General features: G+C 39.8%; 1 protein-coding gene across 1 annotated transcript in view; it reads left to right on the top strand.

Annotated features, from left to right (window-relative positions):
• Positions 1-22,926, top strand: part of LOC117368380 (protoheme IX farnesyltransferase, mitochondrial) — a 368,703-nt gene that overhangs the window by 34,831 nt on the left and 310,946 nt on the right. Inside the window, exon 3 of the mRNA XM_033961979.1 lies at positions 4,153-4,474. Within this exon, the coding sequence (XP_033817870.1) occupies positions 4,153-4,474 (322 nt within the window). The remainder of the gene's footprint in view (positions 1-4,152; positions 4,475-22,926) is intronic.

Raw genomic sequence — 22,926 nt, 5'->3', positions numbered from 1 at the left:
AACTGGTTTGACATTTTGTTTTCAGTATTACCCGATCATTGTGGTACCCAGGTCCATTTCTGTGGTTGGTAGGACCGTCCTCGTGATGTAGACCACCCCACAACATCGTTTTGCAATTGGAGTTTTGTAAGATTGCTATTAGAGGCTTTAGCAACCATTTTAGGATTGAAGCTGGCATGGGCAGGACTTGGGAAGGGGAGGAATGCTGGGTGCATGGGAGGAGAAGGAGGGAGGGAAGAAAGAGAGAGAGAGACTCCTCCTAGCATATAAACCCTCAGTTTGTATTCAAGTTCACATTTTTCACCTTTTTTTTTTTTTCTTTTAAGGAAAAAACGTTATCCGTTTATATTCATGTATATGTGAGTAGTTGCCTGCACTTAAGCCAGCTCGATGGTTAATTTAAATGCAGGTGCCTAAATGTTAGGCACGTTAATATTGGACTGTGCTACGTAGTATTCTATAATGGAATCTAGGCGCTTGGGTTCTGTTACAGAATGGGTTCCTACTGTGCAGTCTCAGGACATCTAAGTGGAGGTGTCAAGTTAGGGGATAATCCTTTTTGAACCAAATTCTATATATGGCGCCAAAAAAATGGCACTGAAAAATGAACACTAAGCGCTGTTCTATAAATGGTGCTCTGAGTTGGGCGCCATTTATAAAATAGTGCCTAGTGCCAGGATCTGTGCCTAACTTTTAGGCATGAGGATTTACATCAACTAAAACCTGGTTTAAATCCTGGCACAACTGTAGTACCTGAAGATTGGCATATTATATACATAAATTATTGGAATGTCCATGCTCTGTCCATTGCCATGCTCCCTTTTCAGGTCCAGGCAAAATACATGCATTATAATTATTGATACCAGTTGGCAATAATTATACAATTGTTACTCAAATTGTACATGCACCCAAATTTCCGCAAACAATTTGGTGTGCCATATGTAAAATCCAGGGGTATATGCCTACTTTCTCTTTAAAAATGCGTACAGAATCCATGAATAAAAAAGTACCTGCGGACTTTCATCAGTGGAGACAGTTTAAAAATTACAGCTTGAATAAAACGAAGAGTGCATTAAGAAAGTGCTATCAGAATGGAATGTGTTACAGAAACACTAAAAAGAGCAGTGGTTAAGGCAAGAAATATTTATCATGAATGAATAAAGAGGAATAAAAGTAAGAAGGATTATCAATATGGCTTTCAATGGAAGTAGTTGGGAAAGTAATGGAAAAAAGGATTTGCGTTTAAAAGTAAACAAGTGAAGAGCAGGTTGGACTATGTGGAAAAGTAGAGAGAAACAGGGAAGGTATTTAGGAAGTCAGATACCTAAAGTGGAAAAGCAAAGTAACTACACCTTTATTTTCAGGGCGCTCAGAGGTTTTAGCAAGATAGATCTAGCCAGTCAGCTTTCCACCGGACAGCTGTAGTGGTTCCACCGGACAGGAGTAGGAGAGACTTTATCTTCCTAAATGTGGTGCTAAGAAGGAGGCTTTAAATAAGAGATCTGTTGTTGCTACATTTGTGGTAGGAAAAATTAAGGGACAACTGTAGTATTAATGGAAAGGATAGTGAGGCATATTGAATCCAGCAGGGTATAGGATTTGAGACATCTGTGTTCAGTTTATTTAATTTAATCTATTGCATTGGCTGAATATAGAATTATTCCATTGTGTGTACTGGGCATGTACTTGGATCTCAGCAAGGCTTTTATACTCTTCCACATAAGAGACTCATAAATAACTGACCAGCATAGATGTTGGCTCCCAGGTGATTCACTGGATAAGAAACTAATGAAATGATGCTAAAAGAACTTCACTCCAAGGGAAGAGGAGTGGCATGGGTTGCCTCAGGAATCTTTTCCTAAAATGAGGAGTGATTAGAAAAGTTGAAGAAGTTGTCACATGTATGTTAACTAAGCTTCAGTGTAATCAATTAATGCAGGACCATCCATTTAAAGTACAAAAATTCAAGGAAGGTGTATGAGGTCTGATTTACACCAAGCTAAACAGAAGCCTTGGTATGATCATGTCTGTCAGTTTAGAGCAGTGGTCTCAAACTCGCGGCCCGGGGGCCACATGCGGCCTTCCAGGTACTATTTTGAGGCCCTCGGTATGTTTATCATAATCACAAAAGTAAAATAAACAGTTTCTTGATCATATGTCTCTTTAGCTATAAATTACAATATTATTATTAAGACTTAGCCAAAAGGAAAGAGTTTTAACTAATGCAAAATTGTCATCTACTATAATAAAATGCTAAGCGCGCATGCACACTCTTACCTGCGTGTTCCCTGATTTGTATGTCCATGGCAGGTAAGAGTACGCATGCGCGGTTAGGGTTCTATTCTAGGAAATACGACCACCAGCAGGTAACACGCTGTGACCACACCCGAAACCCCCATTGACCCTCCCAGCCGAACCTCCCACCGCGAGACGAACACAAATCTCCCGGCTCCAGCAGCGTCCGAGGCACAGTAAACATGCTGCTTCGCGTCCTTCTACTGGCCTGATTTCCTCTGCCACGTCCCTGATGACATTATCAGAGACGCGACAGAGGAAATTAGGGCAGTAGAAGGCCGCGAAGCAGCGTGTTTACTGTGTCTTGGACGCTGCTGGAGCCGGGAGGTTTGTCAACTGTCTAGTGGTGGGAGGGTTGGATGGGAGGGTCAGTGGGGTCGGCTGCACGGCGGCGGTAGTGGGGGAGGGTGTTAAATGGAAACATGCTGCTCAGTGGAATGGGAGGGAGGCAGGCAGGTTGGCTTTAGGGGGTGGGGGGGAGGTTAAATGGAAACATGCTGCTCAGGGGGATGGGAGGGAGGCAGGCAGGCTGGCTGTCATCGGGGTGGGGGGGTAGGACAAAGTCTGGAAGATAGTGATGGGGACATAGGAAGGAGGCACTGGGGGCTCTAAGGACATGGAAAGGAGGCATGAGGGACACTAAGGACATAGGAAGGGACACTAAGGACATAGAAAGGGGCACTGAGGGCACTAAGGACATAGGGAGAGACACAGACAGAAAAAATGACAGACAGACAGGCAGCGTCCAAGTGGAGAGAGAGAAAGAAAAAAACCCAGACAGACAAACATCTACTCTAGCACCCGTTAATGTAAAGGGCTTAAACACTAGTTTCTTTAATAAGACATTAACTATTTTTTTCTGAGGCCCTCCAAGTACCTACAAATCCAAAATGTGGCCCTGCAAAGGGTTTGAGTTTGAGACCACTGATGTAGAGCAACAATGTGACAGGTGGCCATGACTGTAGATGGTGGAGGCATACTCACTAGGAAAAGTTAAGTGATAATATTTCTTTGTAAGCCATTTTTGAAATCTCACCTATAGTATTGTGTACAATTCAGGAGGCCATGTTCTATAAGAACAGACAATGCTGAGATGGATCCGGGAAAGACTACCTAAATAGTGCAGGTCCTACAGCTGAAGCCTTCTATGATCAGACTTCTAGTGGCTATGCTTCAACCATTTGCTCTTGCATAGTCCAGGCTACTTAGTACACTGACCTCATAAGGATAGATATATAGAAGACTGAAATTGAGACCGAGACCGGAGGATAGAGACTTTAAAAAAAATTAAACTGTCTTTTCTTCCATCGGAAAGGAAGCTCTTAGAAAAAAAGGTTAGAACTTAAAGTGCCAAAGAAGGAAGACTGATAAAGTAACATCAGGAAACATTTTTCTTTGTGGAAAGGCAGTGGATGCCTTGCCTGAGAATGACCTAATAAAGTTGATGGAGAAAAGCACAAAATTCTAACAGTGTGGGATAAGATCAAGCAATCCCAAGCTATAAAGGGAATATCAGATTTAACTGGCATCCTTGCATTGACCCAGGAAGGGAAATGGACTTAGGGTTCTCCTCTATTATTATTATGGGTTGTCTCATCATAACTCCTGTATTTGTAGTTTAAGATTATAATTTCTGAATTACATTTCACTCGGACACATGTGGGCCAATTTTCCTAGTTTTTATTTGCATTTTATTTCCTAGTTTTTATTAACTACTTTTCAAGAATATATTCACTGGTGGTCCATAGATTTTGAGGCACTATATAGATAACTACTTTTCATGGTCCTTGTAAAAAAAAAAAAAAATTGATGTGAAGTCCTGTTTTTAACATATTTATCATTTTATTCCACATTCAGTATGTAACACAACATAAGGATCTTTGTCAGCAAGTGAAACCCAAGCCTGAGACATCAACATCTCCATTCCAAGAGAAATCCTCTTTTGCTCAAGAGAGAACAGTTGTCCATGAAATCAAGTCAGTCTCTGCTGTCTCTCCGCATCTATCTGAAATGCCACCTGGAAAAGACTTGGCAGCACAAGAGGGACCTGGGAATACCATAATGAAGGCTTCGGCAACAGCAGATGAAGCCAGGGAAGACAGACACTGGAAAGAGATGAAAGTGGAGCTGGCTGATTTACCAGACATTCTGGCACGTTTGTCTAAAATCAAACTTACAGGTATTATGACCTTAACATTAAACAAGGAGTTTGCAATGGAGGAAACGAGGTTAGGAGATTGAACTGCATGTTGTTGCAATAATTTCTCCTCGGGAGCCTCCTTTTTTAAACTTTTGATGGTTGGCTTTTGTGGAGGCGAGACTCGATTTATTTCCCACTCATGTTGGGATTAATCATTGCTAATAATTTTAATGTGTTCAATAAGTTTTATCTTCTTCAAAGGGCTTAAGGTTAATCACAGTTAACTCTAATGATTAATGAATTAATTGTGATTTAAAAAATTAATTATGGTGCAGCATCTCCTGTCACCTCCAAAAATCTCTTCCACTCCCAACCCCTGTTCTGGTCAAGAACCAGCATCTTTCCCTCCACCTGTTATGCAACATCACTCCCCCCCTTCCCTTTGCAACCAAGGGAAAACATTCAAATATATCTTATGCATATTCAGAGTGGCTACCCTAAAAATCAGGCCTGTGTTTTGGTTCTTGATGACTAGTGTTGGGCATCCCTTCTTTGGGAGCATACTGTACAATGAGTTCCTTATTCAAATGTTAATTAGAAAAGAGAGAGAATCATCTCTGAGTTTATCCTCTTTCTCATCTTGCTGCTTCCCATTTCTCTATGCACTGGAGGTCATTATCAAAGTACGCCATTGTTTTTCATACTTTGTAGTATGTACCTCTGAAAGAAAGCAACAGAACCTTTGTAGTGAGAATGTAACCTCTTATGCGTTCTCATGTTAGGATTTATAGCCCAGATGGTGTACTGCAGGTTTTTTCAACCTGGTTCATGGGGATTATGTGGTCAGTCTAGTTTTCAGGCTATCTCTAAAGGATATGAATAGATATTAAATTTGTATATATTGGAGACAATGAAAGAAACCTTTTACTAAGGTGCGCTAGCGTTTTTAGCGTGCGCTGAAAATTAGCGCACACAAACCCCGCACTAAATGAAAAATACTAATGCAAGCTCTATGGAGGCGTTAGCGTGCGTGTTAAAACTACTAGCGCACCTTAGTAAAAGGAGTCCTATGTGTCTCTGCATATTCATTAGTTTTAGCCTGAAAACCAGAGTGACCAAGAGGTCCTTGATAACTAAATTGTTTAGCACCTATGCAATGGATGAGTGGCATGAAACAATCTGTGCAGACTCCCTTTTTTACCTTATATATCTGTTAGTCTGTAAGTCTGTTTGTCTAATCCATTATATTTAAAGATTAAACTGGTATATGCCTATACCTTTTAAATTTGTAAATCGCTTAGTAATGTAAATAAGCGATTCATCAAGTCAAAATAAAATCTTGAAATAAATAAATCTTGAAGTCTTCACCACGTCCATAGATGGCAAACTACAAAAAAGTGGGGGAACAAGACTCGCAAAAGGCCAGCAGCCGATGTGAAGATAAAAACAGTCTTTTATACACACAGCTGTCTTAAGAACTGAACACGGCTGTATTTTGGCTATAAAGCCTGTATCAAGTTTTAAATCACTTTTAAAAACATTGCTATTCAAAGATGCCTATGACTAAATCACCAATTTTTTCCTGACACTCAACCCAGCTCAGCAGAGCTACCCTGCGGGACCGCACAGCATAGCTTTTCTGTCCTCCTCACTATTCTATCAAATAAATGTAGTTCCGCGCTACTTCTCTCTCTTTCTTCTTTTTTTTTTATATACCTCTTCACTATCAAGGATAACACCGCGTAGATGCTCTGCCTGATGCGGTATATTGAGCTAAAAATAAAAAAAATAAAATAAACTTGAAAATTCAGTGCCAAATAAGTGTATTAAAAATGGCACCTTAAAGGGTGGAATTTTTTTTGTCGCTTGGTGTAGGCTTTATAGCCAAGCACAATGGAGGCGTCATGAGGATAAGATATCAGTAATTCAGCCACGGGTATACAGTTGAAAGTACGCTTTATTGGTAGTAGCACTTCAAAGACTCGACACCAATAGTGTTTCGGAATCAATACCTTTGTCAAGAGTCTCGAAGGATAATTTCTCTATCACATGAATAGTGCGTTAAGCACTGGTAAATGTTTAGAACGAGCAGAAACAAAAAACGATGTCCAAAGCAATGCTAATGGTCACATCAACTGATAGCCTCTGTGACTTTTTTTGTGGTTTGTACTGCAATCAAACCATTCCAGCTACTGGGTTACAAAAGAAAGTTTATTTATTTCAATAAGTTATTTACACATCCCATCTTACAGGTACAGTCACAGATGAAACTACTTCTTGAGTTAAGGCTGTATAAGCAGAATACCCGTTGGCATCCTTTTTGGTTCTTTTTGTCAAACGTTCAAAATTCTCAGGACTCCCAACTTTCTTATCCTGACTGCTGATACCTTGCTCCACCTCTACTCAACAAAATCGCTTGGTTATATCCTCTTACCATGAAATATGCTTGGACACCATTTGTGATTCCATTTTTAGTATGACCAAATTTACACTTTGGAACTAATTACCATCCTGTTTACATTTAGAACCCTCTTCCTTTATGCTTAAAAAAGGTCTCAAAATGTTTCTTTACCCATGCCTTGAGAGTTTGGGGGGAGGAAAGTCCAATGCAGCATGCTGGTTTGGGTGAAAGCAAAGAAGAAATGAGTTCTATAACATAAGTGTGGAATATACTATGCAGAGCAGCACCGACAGCAACGAATGAATAATATTTAAATTTAAATGGTGAGAAGACCTCAGCGCAGGTGAACATTCAATACTGCAATCCGTGTGACACCACAACCTCATCTTCTGTGTGAGATATAAATTAGTGCACAATTTAATAAAGTGACAAAATTAAAGCAGTATAAATCATAACCTGTAAATGCTGCGCTAGCATGGTATATAAAACACAAATGTGACTACACAGTCCCGAAAAGTATAGGGAGACAAAAACGTATCTCAAGAAGGGGTCAAAAGACCCATGCCGCTCCCAGACAGGTTTCAGGACAAAATCCAGGACACGTGGAAATAACAGCTGCTTGAAAGAGGACTCAACCAAGATTCAACTGGACTCAGTTTCAGATAACATCTTTCTTCAGGAACCTACAGAAATTCAGCAGTCTTTCAAAAACAGCAAAATCACTGAAATATCAACTACGTGTTTTTTGTATTCTTACCCTTTAACATTTGTAACTTCTGCCTTTTTTTTTTTTTTTTTTAAATCTGTATACAGTGGTACCTCGGTTTACAAGTGCACCGGTTTGCGAGTGTTTTGCAAGATGAGCAAAACATTCGCAAAATTGGTGCTTCGCAAACCGAGCTTGCCTCGATGTACGAGCGCCTTCCCCCGCAATCCGGCACCCCCCGCGATCTGGCACCCCCCCCACACACTGCGATCCGGCACCCCCCACCCACCTGAACACTTCACTTACCCTCCATCTGGCACCCGGCACCAATGCACAGGACATGCCGGTGCCGGTGCCCAAAGATCTGCAGTCCTTTTTGCTGGGCCTTGAGCATCTGCGCATGCTCAAGGCCTTCGGGTTCCCGCTCTCTCCGAGTTTCCCTTACTTTCTTTGGGGAAACTCGCTTTGATATACAAGCAATTTGGTTTACGAGCATGCTTCTGGAACGAATTATGCTCGTAAACCAAGGTTCTACTGTATCTTTATTACTGTATACCACTATGAAGGAATTATCAGTAGGTGGTATATCAGGTATAATTAAATTTGAAACTTCAAATGCACTGGAAAGTTCTTTACTGCATGATATGATTATGTTTGGGGAAGCAGTAGGTGCGCCCACCTCACCTGCACAAGTGACAGGGCACAGTAATATGCACTAACAGCCGTGTACAGTCCACGCCTATTCTCCACCCATAACCTGCCTTGTTCTCATTCCCAACACAGCATTCAGTTAAATTAACAGCATACACCAATTTTGTGCATTAGCTGCTTAGCACAACTCTAGTAAAAGGGCCCCTAAATCTCTTTGAAAATTCCCCCATTATTACCACATTGACAATATTCAACACATTCAATGGCTTGAAAATTCCCCCCTTTCCATGTGTGCTTTTATCCACTATTCAAAATCACAGGTCTCTGGAATGACCTTACCATCCCGCTGGGGAACCTGAGCTCCCTCCATTTATTCCGCAAGCAACTAAAAACCTGGCTCTTCTCTAACATGTAATTTATTTTTTCCCTTACTTTTCCACTCAACTTATAAACTTATGTAAACCTTTTCCTACCCTTTCTCATTTTTAAGTTCTTGTAAACCGTGCCGAGCTCTACTTCCGTGGAGATGATGTGGTATATAAACTTAAGGTTTAGTTTAGTTTAGTTTAAGGTGGGCAGTGAGGCAGAGGAGAGTACACGGGGTGACTATTTTCAGATCACTGTACATGTTTTTAGGTATGCACTTCACACCCTCGCTAAATGTAGGTGCAGTGTACACTGGTATAAAAGTGTCCAGATTTTTAGAGATGTTCTATAGCAGTTGTTTCTTTTGAAAATTTGCTTACTAACCCTTCAGGCCTGGAACTGCCAAGGTTTTTTTTTTTTTTTTTTAAATTGCCTCCCCTTATTGTATTATACATATATAAACAATAGTTCTTAGTTGATTCTATTTTTATCTGTCCTAAAAGGATGATAGGCTAAATGAACTATGCTAGATTTTGAACCTGTCAACTTCAAGTTTAATCTGGATGCTATAAGTTGGCATGGACATTGCAGATTTTTTTTTCTCTTGTCCTGGCTTTAAGAGTCTAAATGATATACAGGGAGTATTTAATGCCTCTATTCTCAAGCCATATTTTATGTTAAATAGAATATAATTTTAGTTTCCTTTTTTAGTAATTGGCATGGGATACTACTATTTATTATTTCTATAGTGCTACCAGATGCACGCAGTGCTGTTCATTTAAACACACACGAGATTTACAATCTAAGTTATGACAAACACACGGGACATAGGGTGGATCAATATAGGGTGCTCGTGAAGGGACAAACAATGGAAGAAATGGTAGTGAGGGTGGGAGCTACAGAGGGATTGAGAACAGATATAATGTATTACAAGCTGCAAGAGATAGGAACTAAACGCAGCTTTGAAATAGTGGGCTTTGAGCTTGGATTTGAATACCGCCAGAGATGGAGCTTGGCGTACTGATTCAGGCAGGTTTTTCTAGGCATATGATGCAGCAATGCAGAAGGGATGGAGTTGGCATTAGAGGAGACGGATACAGACAAGAGAGACTTATCCAAAGAATGGAATTCATAGGGTGGGGGGTGTAAGGAGAAATAAGAAAGGAGAAATATTGAGGAGCCACAGAATGAGTACACTAGTATGTTAGTAAGAGGAGTTTGAGCTGTATGTGAAAATGGATAGGGAGACAGTGAAGTGACTTGAGGTGAGGGGTAACGTGAGCATAACGACCCTGATGAAATACAAAGCGCATAGCAGAATTCTGAATAGATTGAAAGGGAGAGAGATGGGTTAGAGGGAGGTCTGCGAGAAGCACATTGCAGTAATCCAGGTGAGAGCTGACAAGGGCGTGGATAATGGTCTTGGCAGCGTACTCCGAAAGCAAACTCCAAATTTTGGTGAGGTTGTATAAAAAGAAGCGACAAGTTTTGGCAGTTTGTTGGATATGCGCAGAGAAGGATAGCAGTGAGTCAAAGATGACCCCAAGGTTACGAGCCAACAAGACTGAGAGGATGAGAGCGTTATCCAATGAATAGAGAACATAGGGAGAGGAGAGGCAGGTTTAGGAGGAAAGATAAGGGGTTCTGTCTTGGCTATGTTTAACTTTAGATGGCAGCGAAACATCCATGTAGCAACGTTACAGGCAGGCCGAGATTGAGCCTGATTTTGTGCATAGAGAGGTAGATTTGCGAGTCATCAGTATAGAGATAGTACTGGAAGCTGTGAGAGGAGATTAGAGCTCCAAGGGAAGAAGTGCAGAAGGAGAAAAGAAGAGTTCACAGGACAGAGTCTTGAGGTATGCTGATTGATAGCAGAATGGTAGAGGAGGAGGATCCTCCAGAGCACATGCTAAAAGTGCAACGGGAAAGGTAGAAAGAAAACCATAAGAGAGCAGAGTCCTGAAATCCAAGCGAGGACAGCGTATCAATGAGAGGCGGTGATCTATAGTATCAAATGCCGCAGATAATTCAAGGATGGTGTAGTGGCCTTTGAATTTGGCTAGGAGTAAGTCATTGGAGACACTAGCAAGGGCAGTTTCCATAGAATGGAGAGGGTGAAAGCCCGATTGATGGGGGTCAAGAATAGCTTGAGATGGAAGACAAGACAACGGTGGTGAACTGCATTTTTGAGTAGCTTGGATAAGAAAGGGAGGAGGGAGATGGGGTAATAATGGAGGGGCAGGTAGGGTCACATGAGGGTTATTTTGAGAAGCGGTGTTGGGTATAGTTGCAGTAGAGAGAGAAAGATTGAGGATATTGCATATAGCGGGGATGATAGGAGAGACGGTGATCACTAGGTGGGAGGGAATGAGATTGGAGGCACAGGTTGTGAATTTGGAGGAGGAGAGAAAATGCGCAGTTTCCTTCTCTGTGATTTCAGAGAAGAAAGAAAAGATGGCACGTTGCGGTGGAGTGAATGGGAGAAGGGAGAGTGGAGGCAATTTGGTCGAGAACTCAAGGTTAACCTCTATAATATAACTAATAAAGTGAATTTGAATAATAAACAATATTAATCAATCCTTAAAAATGATTTTAAGAGTGCTCAGTGTGATATCTTATTCATAACCAACAGGTTAATGGAATAAAGATGTATAATCATTGCATCATCGCACTCACCTCCCTACCAGCCCTATATATCTTGCAAAAAAATAAACTATTCTAGCAAGTTTATGATAAACGATGTATAAAGATGAGTACTTGGCTGAATTCACAAGATGTTAATAAGTCCACCGCTCATGAATGAGATTGCTCAAACAGAAACATCTTTAAAGGCTGATCGTTGATGAAAACTAGTGAGTGCAATGGATTGTTCCAAGTTGTTACTTCATATTGATACCGCTGGTTAGGAAATAATGTCAAAATAAAGTGAGTCTCCACTACAACCACAAAAATGAAAAATAAATGTGTGACTAAAATGTCTTAATCTAAAAATTGAAATGAAATGTCCAATAACTCCTCATTTCCTCAACACCGATCGTGTTTCGCTACGAATAGCGTCATCAGGAGGAAAAAACTAAATGTAAAAGAAAACATAGTAATGAATATATTATAGTTGTCAAATGTCATAAAAGTATTTAGAAAATAAATTTAGAAAAAACTAATGATAAATTACCTTCGGGCTTCCAAAGAGAGGGAACACACCGTCTGGGATTTTTCAACCAGTGAGCCGAACCTACGTTTGACGTTCAAACGTGACGCCTTAAAAAGGCCGTCAAAGGATCACATGATGTATATCATATTAATGAAACCTACGGACTAATTATTACCTAATGGTCCATTCTATTTCTCTGTTGAGACCATTTGGAACTACTGTGTTCCAAGTATAAATCAGCCGTTGTTCATGATATAAGAGAATGTGAGAGATATCACCCTGCCTATTAAACTTAAATTGCCTGATTACACTAAATTTGAGTTCATTTAAAGAATGGCCAGCAGAGAGCCAATGTTCTGTTAATGGGGCTTCTAGTTTGTTAGTTCTAATACTGCTCAAATGTTCCGCTATTCTTAGTTTAATGGGTCTTTTAGTTTGACCTATATAAACTTTATTGCATGGACAAAAAATCCCATATATTACCTGGGAGGTGTTACAATCCGAATGATCCCTCAAATAATAGATTTTGTTAGTATTGGGTATCTTGATTTGATTAATCGTCAAAGAGTGGCTACAATATTTACAACTCCCGCAGCTTGTATGACCAATTGGTCCAATCAGATCTTGTTGAATAGGATTTGTGTTGAAAAATTCACCTAGATTCTTACTTCTTTTATGTGCAAACATCGGTATCTCTGAAAACACTGAATGGAAGCTAAGTATATTCCAATGTTTATATATAATTTTTTGTATATGATATGTTTTACTAGAGAATGGTAATACACAAGTTATTCTTGAATTACCTTGATCAGACTTGTTGCTTGGTAGCAAAAGCCAATCACGATTGGCATTCTTGGCCCTTTTGTGTGCAACTTTAATGCATTGTTCCGGATACCCTCTATCACGAAACCGTTGACTCATTACTCTTGCCTGATGATGGTATTCAATAGGTGAGGAACATAACCGTTTCAATCTGAGGAATTGACTGTTTGGTATACTATTTTTAAGTTTTTTAGAATGAAAACTCCTATATTTATTTTTCATTTTTGTGGTTGTAGTGGAGACTCACTTTATTTTGACATTATTTCCTAACCAGCGGTATCAATATGAAGTAACAACTTGGAACAATCCATTGCACTCACTAGTTTTCATCAACGATCAGCCTTTAAAGATGTTTCTGTTTGAGCAATCTCATTCATGAGCGGTGGACTTATTAACATCTTGTGAATTCAGCCAAGTACTCATCTTTATACATCGTTTATCATAAACTTGCTAGAATAGTTTATTTTTTTGCAAGATATATAGGGCTGGTAGGGAGGTGAGTGCGATGATGCAATGATTATACATCTTTATTCCATTAACCTGTTGGTTATGAATAAGATATCACACTGAGCACTCTTAAAATCATTTTTAAGGATTGATTAATATTGTTTATTATTCAAATTCACTTTATTAGTTACATTGTTTAAATTGTGAATTAAGTTTATAGATTTTTTCTCCAATTTATTTAGATTTTAACCTCTATAATAGCCGCGGGGGCTTTAGGACTTAATGTGAGGCAGTACAGCATACAATTCTCCCTGTAGACCAGTAGTAAACCAATGTAAATCAACTAATGAAATTGGACATTGTGCTACCGAGAACCATCTTTTGGAGGAGATGATAAACTGAAGTCTTGTCTGCTCTCTAGATGTTTAAAAAATGGTAGATATCCATATGTCATGGCTAAATCTGAATTCTAGCATCTGCCAATTTTGCCCTTTGGAAACCTCTCTTAATTGCATTTAGCAAACAGACTGCCCCTTTGTTTCCTATATTTATCTCTCTTTAAATACACGACAGACTTCAATTCCAAGTTCTGTACAAATGTGGTAGCAATTATATTCTATTATTCATAGGAGCAGCCTAATGAAATGGAAATGGGATGACTAAGCAGTAAGTAGTTTTAATTGTTTACCATGTGGACTTTTGATGTACCAAATAGTAAGTGGGCAGGTATTGTCTTCTTTTAAACAAATATTGAAAACCTGTTGAATTAAGAGGATGGGTTTCTCTTATTACATATGGAGGGAGAGAAGAGGCTCAAATATTGTGTCAGGCAAAATGCAAAGACCACACAACTTCTCTTCTATAACACCTTCATTGGTTTCCCATTGCACAAAGAATCACATTTAAGATCTTTTTTTTTAGTATTTTTATTTATTTATAATTTCAAATAATTACATACACGATTGTACAAGAAATACTGAATACATCTTTTTCAATTCATCATAAGATAAATGAGTATGAAACAAAAATAAGGAAGAAAATCTCTGTTGAGGGAGAAAAAGCTTTAAGAGACCTCCTTGTGGGAATCAAGGATTTAACTAAATATAATAAAGAGGAAAAATTACTCGAGCATACATCATTCCTAACATTTCATGACCACATTATACTGTTTCACTCTGGACCACGGTAGGAAGCCCTGTACCTTCCAAAAAGAAAACCAATTGGGCTGGTTCAAAAAAAAATATACTTATTCCCTTGATAGGAAATAAAACACTTACAGGGAAATCTTAATTGAAAACTTGTCCCTAAAGAAATCACTCTTGTACAGTATGTAAGAAATTCTTTCCTGCGAGATTGAATCCATTTAGATACATCTGGAAATATATTCACCTTTTCGCCTAAATAGGAGACCTGTTTCATTTTAAAGTATAACTTCAGTAACATTTCTTTATCTTGTAGAAACACAAGCGTAACTACCAATGCAGCACAGCCTTGCATCTCTATCTCAGATGATTCCAAGACTACAGAGCCATCTAACTCAGTCTTTTCCCCTTGAGTATCCTCTGTAATCTTTTTTAAATAGTAAATTTTTTGTACAGGGGGTAAGTTAGAATCTGGAACTTTCAACACCGTTACCAAAAATTTTTTAAAAAGTTCTAGAGGAGTCAAATATTTAGCAATAGGAAAATTTAAAAGTCTTAAGTTTAAATTTCTTTGTTGATTTTCCAAATTTTCAATTTTCCTCATTAATAATATTTTATCAGTAGTTTGTTTAACAAGCAGTCTTTGTTTCCTTTGTTGTTTTCTTCAATTTAGATAACTCTTCCTTCTGAAATTGAGCAGAAGTCTCCAAATGGGTTATCTTAGCAGATAAATTTAAAGTGTTTATGACAGTTAGTACATACTGCATGTAGGTTTTCTATCGCGGTCCAAATTGAATCCAGAGTCACCGCTGACGGCTTCACGAGTGGCTTGAGGGGGGAAAGATCAGCCTGTTGAAATATGGCTCCTTCCGTGCGGCACAGCCCACGGGTTCCCTCACTCTCACCACCACTCGGTCTCAGAGGGAAAAAACTCCCAGCTTGCATCAGCTCCAGAACGTGAGTCGATAACAACGTGCTGACATCCGGGTTAGCTGGACGTTCAAAACGCTCCTCACCAGATCCAATCTGTGAGTCCTCCAAACTCGTATGTCCCGTCTCAGTATCTCCGGGCATAGGGGGAGTATGTGGCCCACGTGGGCTCAGCAAAAGATCGCTGCCTAAGCTATGCACTTTCCCTGGCATAGCAGCAGGAGCACCCGCAGAGGTTTGATGGACTGTGAACGCTGTAATCACAGTCTGTCGCGGTGTTGAGGTTTCCGGAGCAGCTGGAGGATTGCCCCATGGCCTTCCCCGTCTTTTGGGCATTCCGCAGGTAATTAAAACTTATAAGGCAGCCGGGCGAACCCAGTTAGGAGGAAAAGTTTCCAAAACGACAGGAGCTCTCTCAACTCGCGTCCTGCTCGAGTGCCATCTTGCTTTTTCCCTCCCCTTAAGATCTTTTTATTAATGTATACATCTTTTGTATACATTAATCTTTTATACATCTAATGTATACATCTTTTTATTAATGTATAATGTATGGTAAATCTGATTATTTGGCTGCTTTAACCATTCTCTTTATTTGCACTCGTTTTTGCTCTCTGAATGATCACAGTATTGTTCTTCCTCCCCTGTCAGGGGCAAAATAAGAATCTACTCATAATAGCACTTTCTTTTTGAGAAGAGGTAGAAAAGGTAAGAGGAATTGGAAGTGTGAGAGATATGGTACTACAGGCTGAGAAAAGAACTTTATCACTGGGGAATCACTGACCTCAATAAGCAGATCACCAGTAGAGTGTGTGCTTCTCTGTCTGAAGAATAAGATTACATATGTGTGCATCTGTGTGTTTAACTGAAGAGTGAGAAGTGTGTTTCTATCTCTGGTGGAGGCAGTCTGATATAAATAGAATTCCATTTGAAAATTTGAACTGGATTGGAAAAGTTCATTAATAAAATTTGTACCTGTACATGAAGTTGAGGGAAATTTGCAGCCTGAGGAATTTACCCAGTTAACTATTAAATTACTTGGACAATTCCTTTGCAAACTGCCCAAATGCTTCTTTCCATATCCTTTCGAAACCACCAATGGAAGAAGCTATATAGAATTTTCGTTTGCTACTTCTATTTGTGGAGTTTATTTGTACATTATATTTTAGTTGCATTTCCTATATATTTCACTCTTTAAGGCAGTTTATTCTTGACATTTCGGATTTGTACCATTGGCAGTGGGGAAAGTCGTTTTCACCCTCAACTTTCCTTGTTCTCAGACCACTGTTCCAGAGCTGCCACGTTAGCCAGTTCTGTTTTTGGATAAACATTCCAATTCACTGTGAAATCAGTACTACAAGTCCCATAATGCATCAGAATGAGTTTCTCTGAAATCCAGGACTGGCCTAAAATCTGCTTCATGGAACTGGGTAACTGAACAGCTCTCTACTCTAACCAATTAAGCCACTCCATTTGAGAATATATTTGACAAGTACCCATGTTCATTGGCAAATCGTTAACTACCACACTCACATCTAGGCTCTGCAGTTTTTCTTGCTACTTCTAAAGAGATAAAATGTGGGCTGAGGGCAGGGAAAGTGAATGTAACATTGGGATCCATGGTAGGGATCCACAATTGTTTGTTTGCTTGGGACCCAATATAGTATCAATCAATATTGCTGCTTTTGAGAGCATTTTGAGATTGACATAACTAACGTATGTTGGAAATTAAAGAGTACTATTAAATAAATGGGAACAAGAAAGAAAGGTTTCTGCAGCACAGTGTTCTCCTTATCAAGATATCTTACCAATCTAGAATTAACTAGTGTATTTGTCTCCTTGGCAGAGTAAAAATGTATTCCAGAAAATGCCGTTGGTGGGCATATCTAATGGTTTAGATCAGTAGTTCTCAACCCTGTTCTGGGGAGGGGACCCCCAGCCAGTTGGGTTTTCAAGATATCCATAATGAATATGCATGACACATATTTGCATGCCTGTCTGCTCCATTATATGCAAATCTCTTTCATGCATATTTATTATATCTTCTATCGTGGGACCACCATTTGCTAATTAATAGCTTCAGTTTCTAAAACTCTCAATATCCAAAGAAGCTATTACTCAGTTCACTAAACAATTTTTAATAATTTCTATTTATGATATATTATTATTAAAAATTGTTTGGTGAACTGGGTAATAGCTTATTTGGATATTGAGAGAATGCATATTCATTAGGGATATCCTGAAAACCCGACCGGCTGGGGGTTCCCCAGGACAGGGTTAAGAACCACTGGTTTAGATTTAGTTAGGCAGTTTGTTTAGAGTTCTGCATCTGGTAGAATATTTTAGCAGTTTTCCTTTTCCCCTTGTGCCATGGTTGTCAATTTCAAAGGTATGTCATTCCAAAGGCAATGGAAACTAAAGAAGGCAACTGTCTAAACCACCTCTCTAGTCATTGGAATGTGTTGGAATAGTATATATGATGCGTTTTTTCCAACTATCCATTTATCCACATCTGTTTAATGTCTCATTTTGGTATAACAATTTTTTTCACATTGCCTTTCACTCATCCTATCATGCTTATGGCCCTAACATTTCAGAAATATGCATTCATGATGCAAAGTGATGGATGTATTGTTGACTACTGTAGATACTATTACTACTACCTCTACTTATTTCTGTAGCGCTGCTACCGTGTTTCCCCAAAAATAAGACCTACCCCAAAAATAAGCCCTAGTTGAAGCGCTGGATATGCCGGTAGCAGCTGTCCCCCCCCCCCCCTCCAGGGATTACACACAAGCCCCGCTTTAGTTCACCTACGTTTCAGGCACCTCATGGATGCTCGCGCGTGCTTTTTCTTCCTTTACGGTGGTTGTGGTGGAAAAGATACTTGAGTCTTCTGTCTTAGGCAAGCGAGGCTGTGCGCGGCTTTCTAACGTGAAGAACACCCTGGCGTTGTCACGAAGCTTGTGGAATTGGACGCTGACCACCTGGCTGGTGCGTGGTGCGAGGGAGCCATTGAGGATCTAGCGCCCCGGTTTTACGTTAAACCATACGTACTTGCTGGTGGAGGGGAGGAAGGAGGAAGACAAGTATGGTAGGAAGAAAATGCCTTCGTGTTTGGCTTGGAAAGTGATAGAACCTTGTAAGCTTAAGGTTTGCCGATTTGTTCTCTTTCTAACCCCCAGATCTTATTTTTATGCCACCAAAAGGAAGTAAGACAGAACTAAAAAATGAGACAAAGAGGAAGGGAGATCCACTGGAAAGAAGGGGGAGGACTATGAGTATAGTTTTTATCCTAGGACAAATCCTGCCTGTCAGTGTAGAAAGCAGTGTAACAAGTGTTTTATTTTTTTTTCCATAGCTAGCAGGATTGATCAAGCACACAATGCCTCCTACCTCCCCAAGAATTTCATTTGTTTTTGAGCTATGGTAGTAAGGTGCTGAGTTGATTACTACCATGTTTCCCCGAAAATAAGACACTGTCATATTAATTTTGGGCCCAAAAAATGCACTAGGTCTTAATTTCAGGGAAACACGGTAGATGTGATCACCTCATTTCTGGAGCATATGAATGTGCATGGTGCTGATTGATAAGAGTGTAGCAACACATACAAATATTAATGACACAAAGCTTTGGCACGGTCCTTATTATACAAGCTGGATAGCAAAGTGGAGGTTTACTGCTTTGCAACCCTTCCTTACTCTGTGTAATTTTGGCTCCTAGTTTTTCCAGTCTCATGCTGCATTGACTGTCTAAAATAAACAAAATCCATAACCACGTCGAGTCTGATTATGAGGCTCTGCACCTCCATTTTTGTTTCCGTAAGAAACTCTCACATGCCTGCTTTTAATTATGAAATTCAGCAAATGGGGGTGGACAATATCTGTCCTTCAGTGCCAGACTTTGGGTAAGATTTCAGATGAACCCACTGGCATCAAAGCAGATAGGAGCACACCCAAGCCGAAAAGCTGCTGCTCTGTGTGTGTGGTGTTTGTGGTTTGTTTTCTTTTTCATTTTGGCGCATTTTATGAAGTGCAGGAAAATAGCTGAAATTGCTTTGGTATAAGACAGTTCAATTTCCTTCCCATAATCTTACTTTAAAATTGAAATATTGGGGATAATTTTATAATAGGCTGCAAGTATGCACATAAATTATAACATTTCTCAAAAGGGAAATCACATATACTTTCTCTTTTGAAAATTACTGTGGAGAAAGTATAATCCCACATTTACACCTGCTGTATAGTTTGTATTTCATATTTACTTGATGTACTGCCTGTCATATATCAATGTGTATAAATAACTTTCTTGGCTTATTTTGTCAAGTAGGCACATAAATGTCCCCCACTCCCGGCAATACCTTTCCTTAGGTCAAGTAAAACATACGCATACAAATCATATGTTCATAAGTTTGCATGCAAATAGGCCGGGCACCTTTATGGAAGGCTATTTCTTCATGAAAATCACCCTTTTACCCATAGATATGTCTTTTGAATTATCGTTATCTTGTCTAACATTAGTCCTGGAAACAGTAAACATGTTCTCTCTATTTAAAAAAGATGGAACACTTTATATTCTTAAGTCTTTGTGTTACTAATAGATATACACACATGACCTGAATGTGCTGTATTTTTACATATATAGGACTAGATTCTATAAATGGTGCGTAAAAAATCAGTGTTGAAAAAAATAGCTTTTAGCGCTATTCTTTAAATAGCACTCAAAATTAGGCACCATTTATAGAATAGCGCTTAGCACTGTCTTTAAGTGCGGCCATTTACACCAATTAATAAGTTGGTCCTTATTACTTCCAAAACTTCTGTTTCTTGGTTTTCAGGTAATCTAACTCTCCCCCACCACTCCAATTTTTCTTTTGGACTTTCCCATGACACCCATCTCATCCTTTAAATATTTAGGTATTCTTTTTGACTCAGAATTATCATTGAAACCCCAAGTTTCCTCAGTAATGCAAAAAAGTTTTCAGGTTCTTAGATGTTTCCATTCATTACATCATCTTTGATTTCCAAACATTACTTTCTCTCATTGCTTCTTACAAGGCTTGATTATTGCAATGTGGTTTTTTGTGGGACTTCCTCACTATCAGATTAAATGCCTTCAACTACTTCAGATTACAGCAGCTAAATTTATCTTCCATGCTAAAATATTGGATTACGCTTCTCCGTTGTTAATAAAGCTTCAGGGTATAGAAGGTAATATCTGTATTACTGTAGGTAATATCCCCTTGTTCACGAGTTGTGTTCCAGAAGAATGAAATTTACATTCTTCAACTCCGCCTCCTTCACCAGTGGTTGTAGTGCCCCATTTAGTTTTTTTCTGCAAGCAAGTTGAAAAGGTGGTGGTCTGATTTGCTCGGATCATTTTTTTCTTGTTTTTCTAGTTTTTATCTGAATCCATATATTTTGTGGTACTTTAGAGGTTCCCAGTGGCCTTTGGGCAGCTCTGCCTGAGAGAGGACGCAGACTCTGGGAAAGACGTCTGCAGCTAGCAGGGCAATCCTTGGGGTACCTATGGCCAGGCTGCGCTAGCACTTGTGGAGCGTAGAGTCCCATTCCCCTTGGTATTCTGGGCAGGCTTTAGCGGGTGCATTTTTCCTCCCACCCCCTTCCCCCATTGTCACGTGGATTCATGTGGGTTGAGATCTCAGTCTGACTTTGGTCCGACTGGCAGCCCAAAGATCGCAGCATGTGGACTTGAATTTTCTGGATGCCATCTTCTGAGAGAGCTGAAGCAGACTAGCACCAGCACAGACAGATTGTGAGTACAGGCTATTGAAGCCTATGGGAAAATTGGTGGTGGTGGGGAGGGGGGTTGTCTGAAAGTGCATGTTTGGAGCATGTATGTGGCTGGATATAGGATCCCCCTCCTCCAAAAACCTCTTCACAGAATATTTTGACCTTTGGTTTGGTTTTCCCAGGCTGTTTTTGACACGACCATGCTATTAGGTGGCAATCTTAGATTAACCAATTTTTGTTATAAAGCCTCCATCTGCCTCAAAACCCTTTGATTTGATTTAAAATTAGTTACCCTTATTTCATTCCAGTTTTGCTCTGGATGATTAGCTGAAGAGCGTTCATGTGCCGCAGGGTATGTGAGGGAGGGATGGAAACTTTAGGCTTAGCCTCTCCTGGTACCTCTAGGGCTGGGGGATTGGAAATGACTACTTTGTTAGGGGACCTCTCCCTCCTCCAGAACCCCTGGATAGTGATTGGGCAAAGCGCTGGTACGTGGATGACATGGAGCCCATGAGAAGCCCAGAAGGGGGACTCAGGGGTCCTTTAGTCAGAGCTTTACCCATGATTTTGTGAGCCTCGTGTGGAAAGCCTACTTATGTTGTCGGGGTTCCCCAGCTCCTTCTAAGGGAGTGGTGGAGGTTGTGAAAGGGCGTTTGCCCTCTAAAATAGTGTTTCTCAAACTTTTCAAGCCAAGTACCCCTAAGTCTAATAAATACCAACCGAGTGTCCCTGCCCAAGCTCTGCCCAGACCCGCCCAAGCTCCACCCCTGACTCCACCCCATAACAATAGTACTAATTGTAATATAATTTCTGCCACCCATTTTTCATATACACACAATATAATCTTATTAATACGTAATGGTAACCTCAAAATTAAAAAAACACAAAGCTGATAATATGTGCAAATTGCCTGTAAACTGGTAGAAAAATAAACTAATATAGCATGTGTTGTATGCATAGGTTTATTATAAGTGTTCAATCTGAAGTGAAAATGACTGATGTATTGTTTCAACTTAGAGTTTCCAATCTATAAACTCAATGCAAATACTCTAAGATACTTCTAAGTTCTCCCTCCGAATCCGCGGTTTCAGTATCCGCGGATTCGGTTATTCATGATTTTTTTTTTTTTACAAACAACCTATCTTAATTTTTTGGCTATTTTTATGCCATCCAAGCCTCCCTGGAACCTTACCTGGTGGTCTAGCGGTGAAGCGTGGTAGGAGCGATCTTCCTATGCTCCTGCCCCGTGCAGAGCCATCATCAGAATGGCTGCCGGGAGTTCCCGCTGTAGTCTTGAGACTACAATGGGAACTTCCGACAGCCATTCTGATGATGGCTTTGCACGGGGCAGGAGCATAAGAAGATCGCTCCTGCCTTGCTTCACTGCTAGACCACCAAGTAAGTTTCCGGGGAGGCGGGGGTGGGTCAGAGCTGGCCGAGAAGTTATTTGCAATTTTTCACACTTCGCGGTCCGGCTCTGCACCTAACCCCCATGAATACCGAGGGAGAAAGTGTACTTATTTCAACTCTTCTGTCTTCATAGACATGATATGCTATCTTTGCTGAAGACCTCAGAAACACCACTCCATCATCCCATGTACACAGTCTTTCACGGGGAGAATTAAGTGTTGAATCCTCACTGGTCACGGCTTCCAGATTTTCATTTTTATTTTATTCTCAAACTCTGTATTTAAATTGGTTATTTAATACATTATATTAATATTTAATATTTTTACTTATCTTGGCAGTAGTCAACCTCATTTACATATTGGTGGAATAAGCTGTTGGACCCGACATGTTTCGCAATAGCTTTGTCAGGGATCCACTCACTGCCGCTGTCATCCGACTCAGATATTATGTGAGTGGATCCCTAATGAAGATAGTGCAAAACATGTCGGGTCCAACCGCTAAGTCCTCCGATCCGCCCATGACCCTCTCATTTCCATGCCTCTATTTTGGACTCATGTATAAAATTTTAATTAAATCTAATTAGTTCCAATAATTGCTTGTTAGGATCCCAACTTTGCGTGCTAATTGGCTCATTCAGTTAAATTGTGTGCACAAATTGGGCATGCACCTAAATTTGCATGCACAATTTATAGCACTTTTTATAGAATTTGGGTG

This window comes from Geotrypetes seraphini, chromosome 10 (genome assembly GCF_902459505.1).
Source record: "Geotrypetes seraphini chromosome 10, aGeoSer1.1, whole genome shotgun sequence".
In the NCBI taxonomy this organism is placed as follows: Eukaryota; Metazoa; Chordata; class Amphibia; order Gymnophiona; family Dermophiidae; genus Geotrypetes; species Geotrypetes seraphini.
The sequence above is the reverse complement of the archived record's forward strand: the minus strand, read 5'-3'. Positions and strand labels throughout refer to the sequence as shown.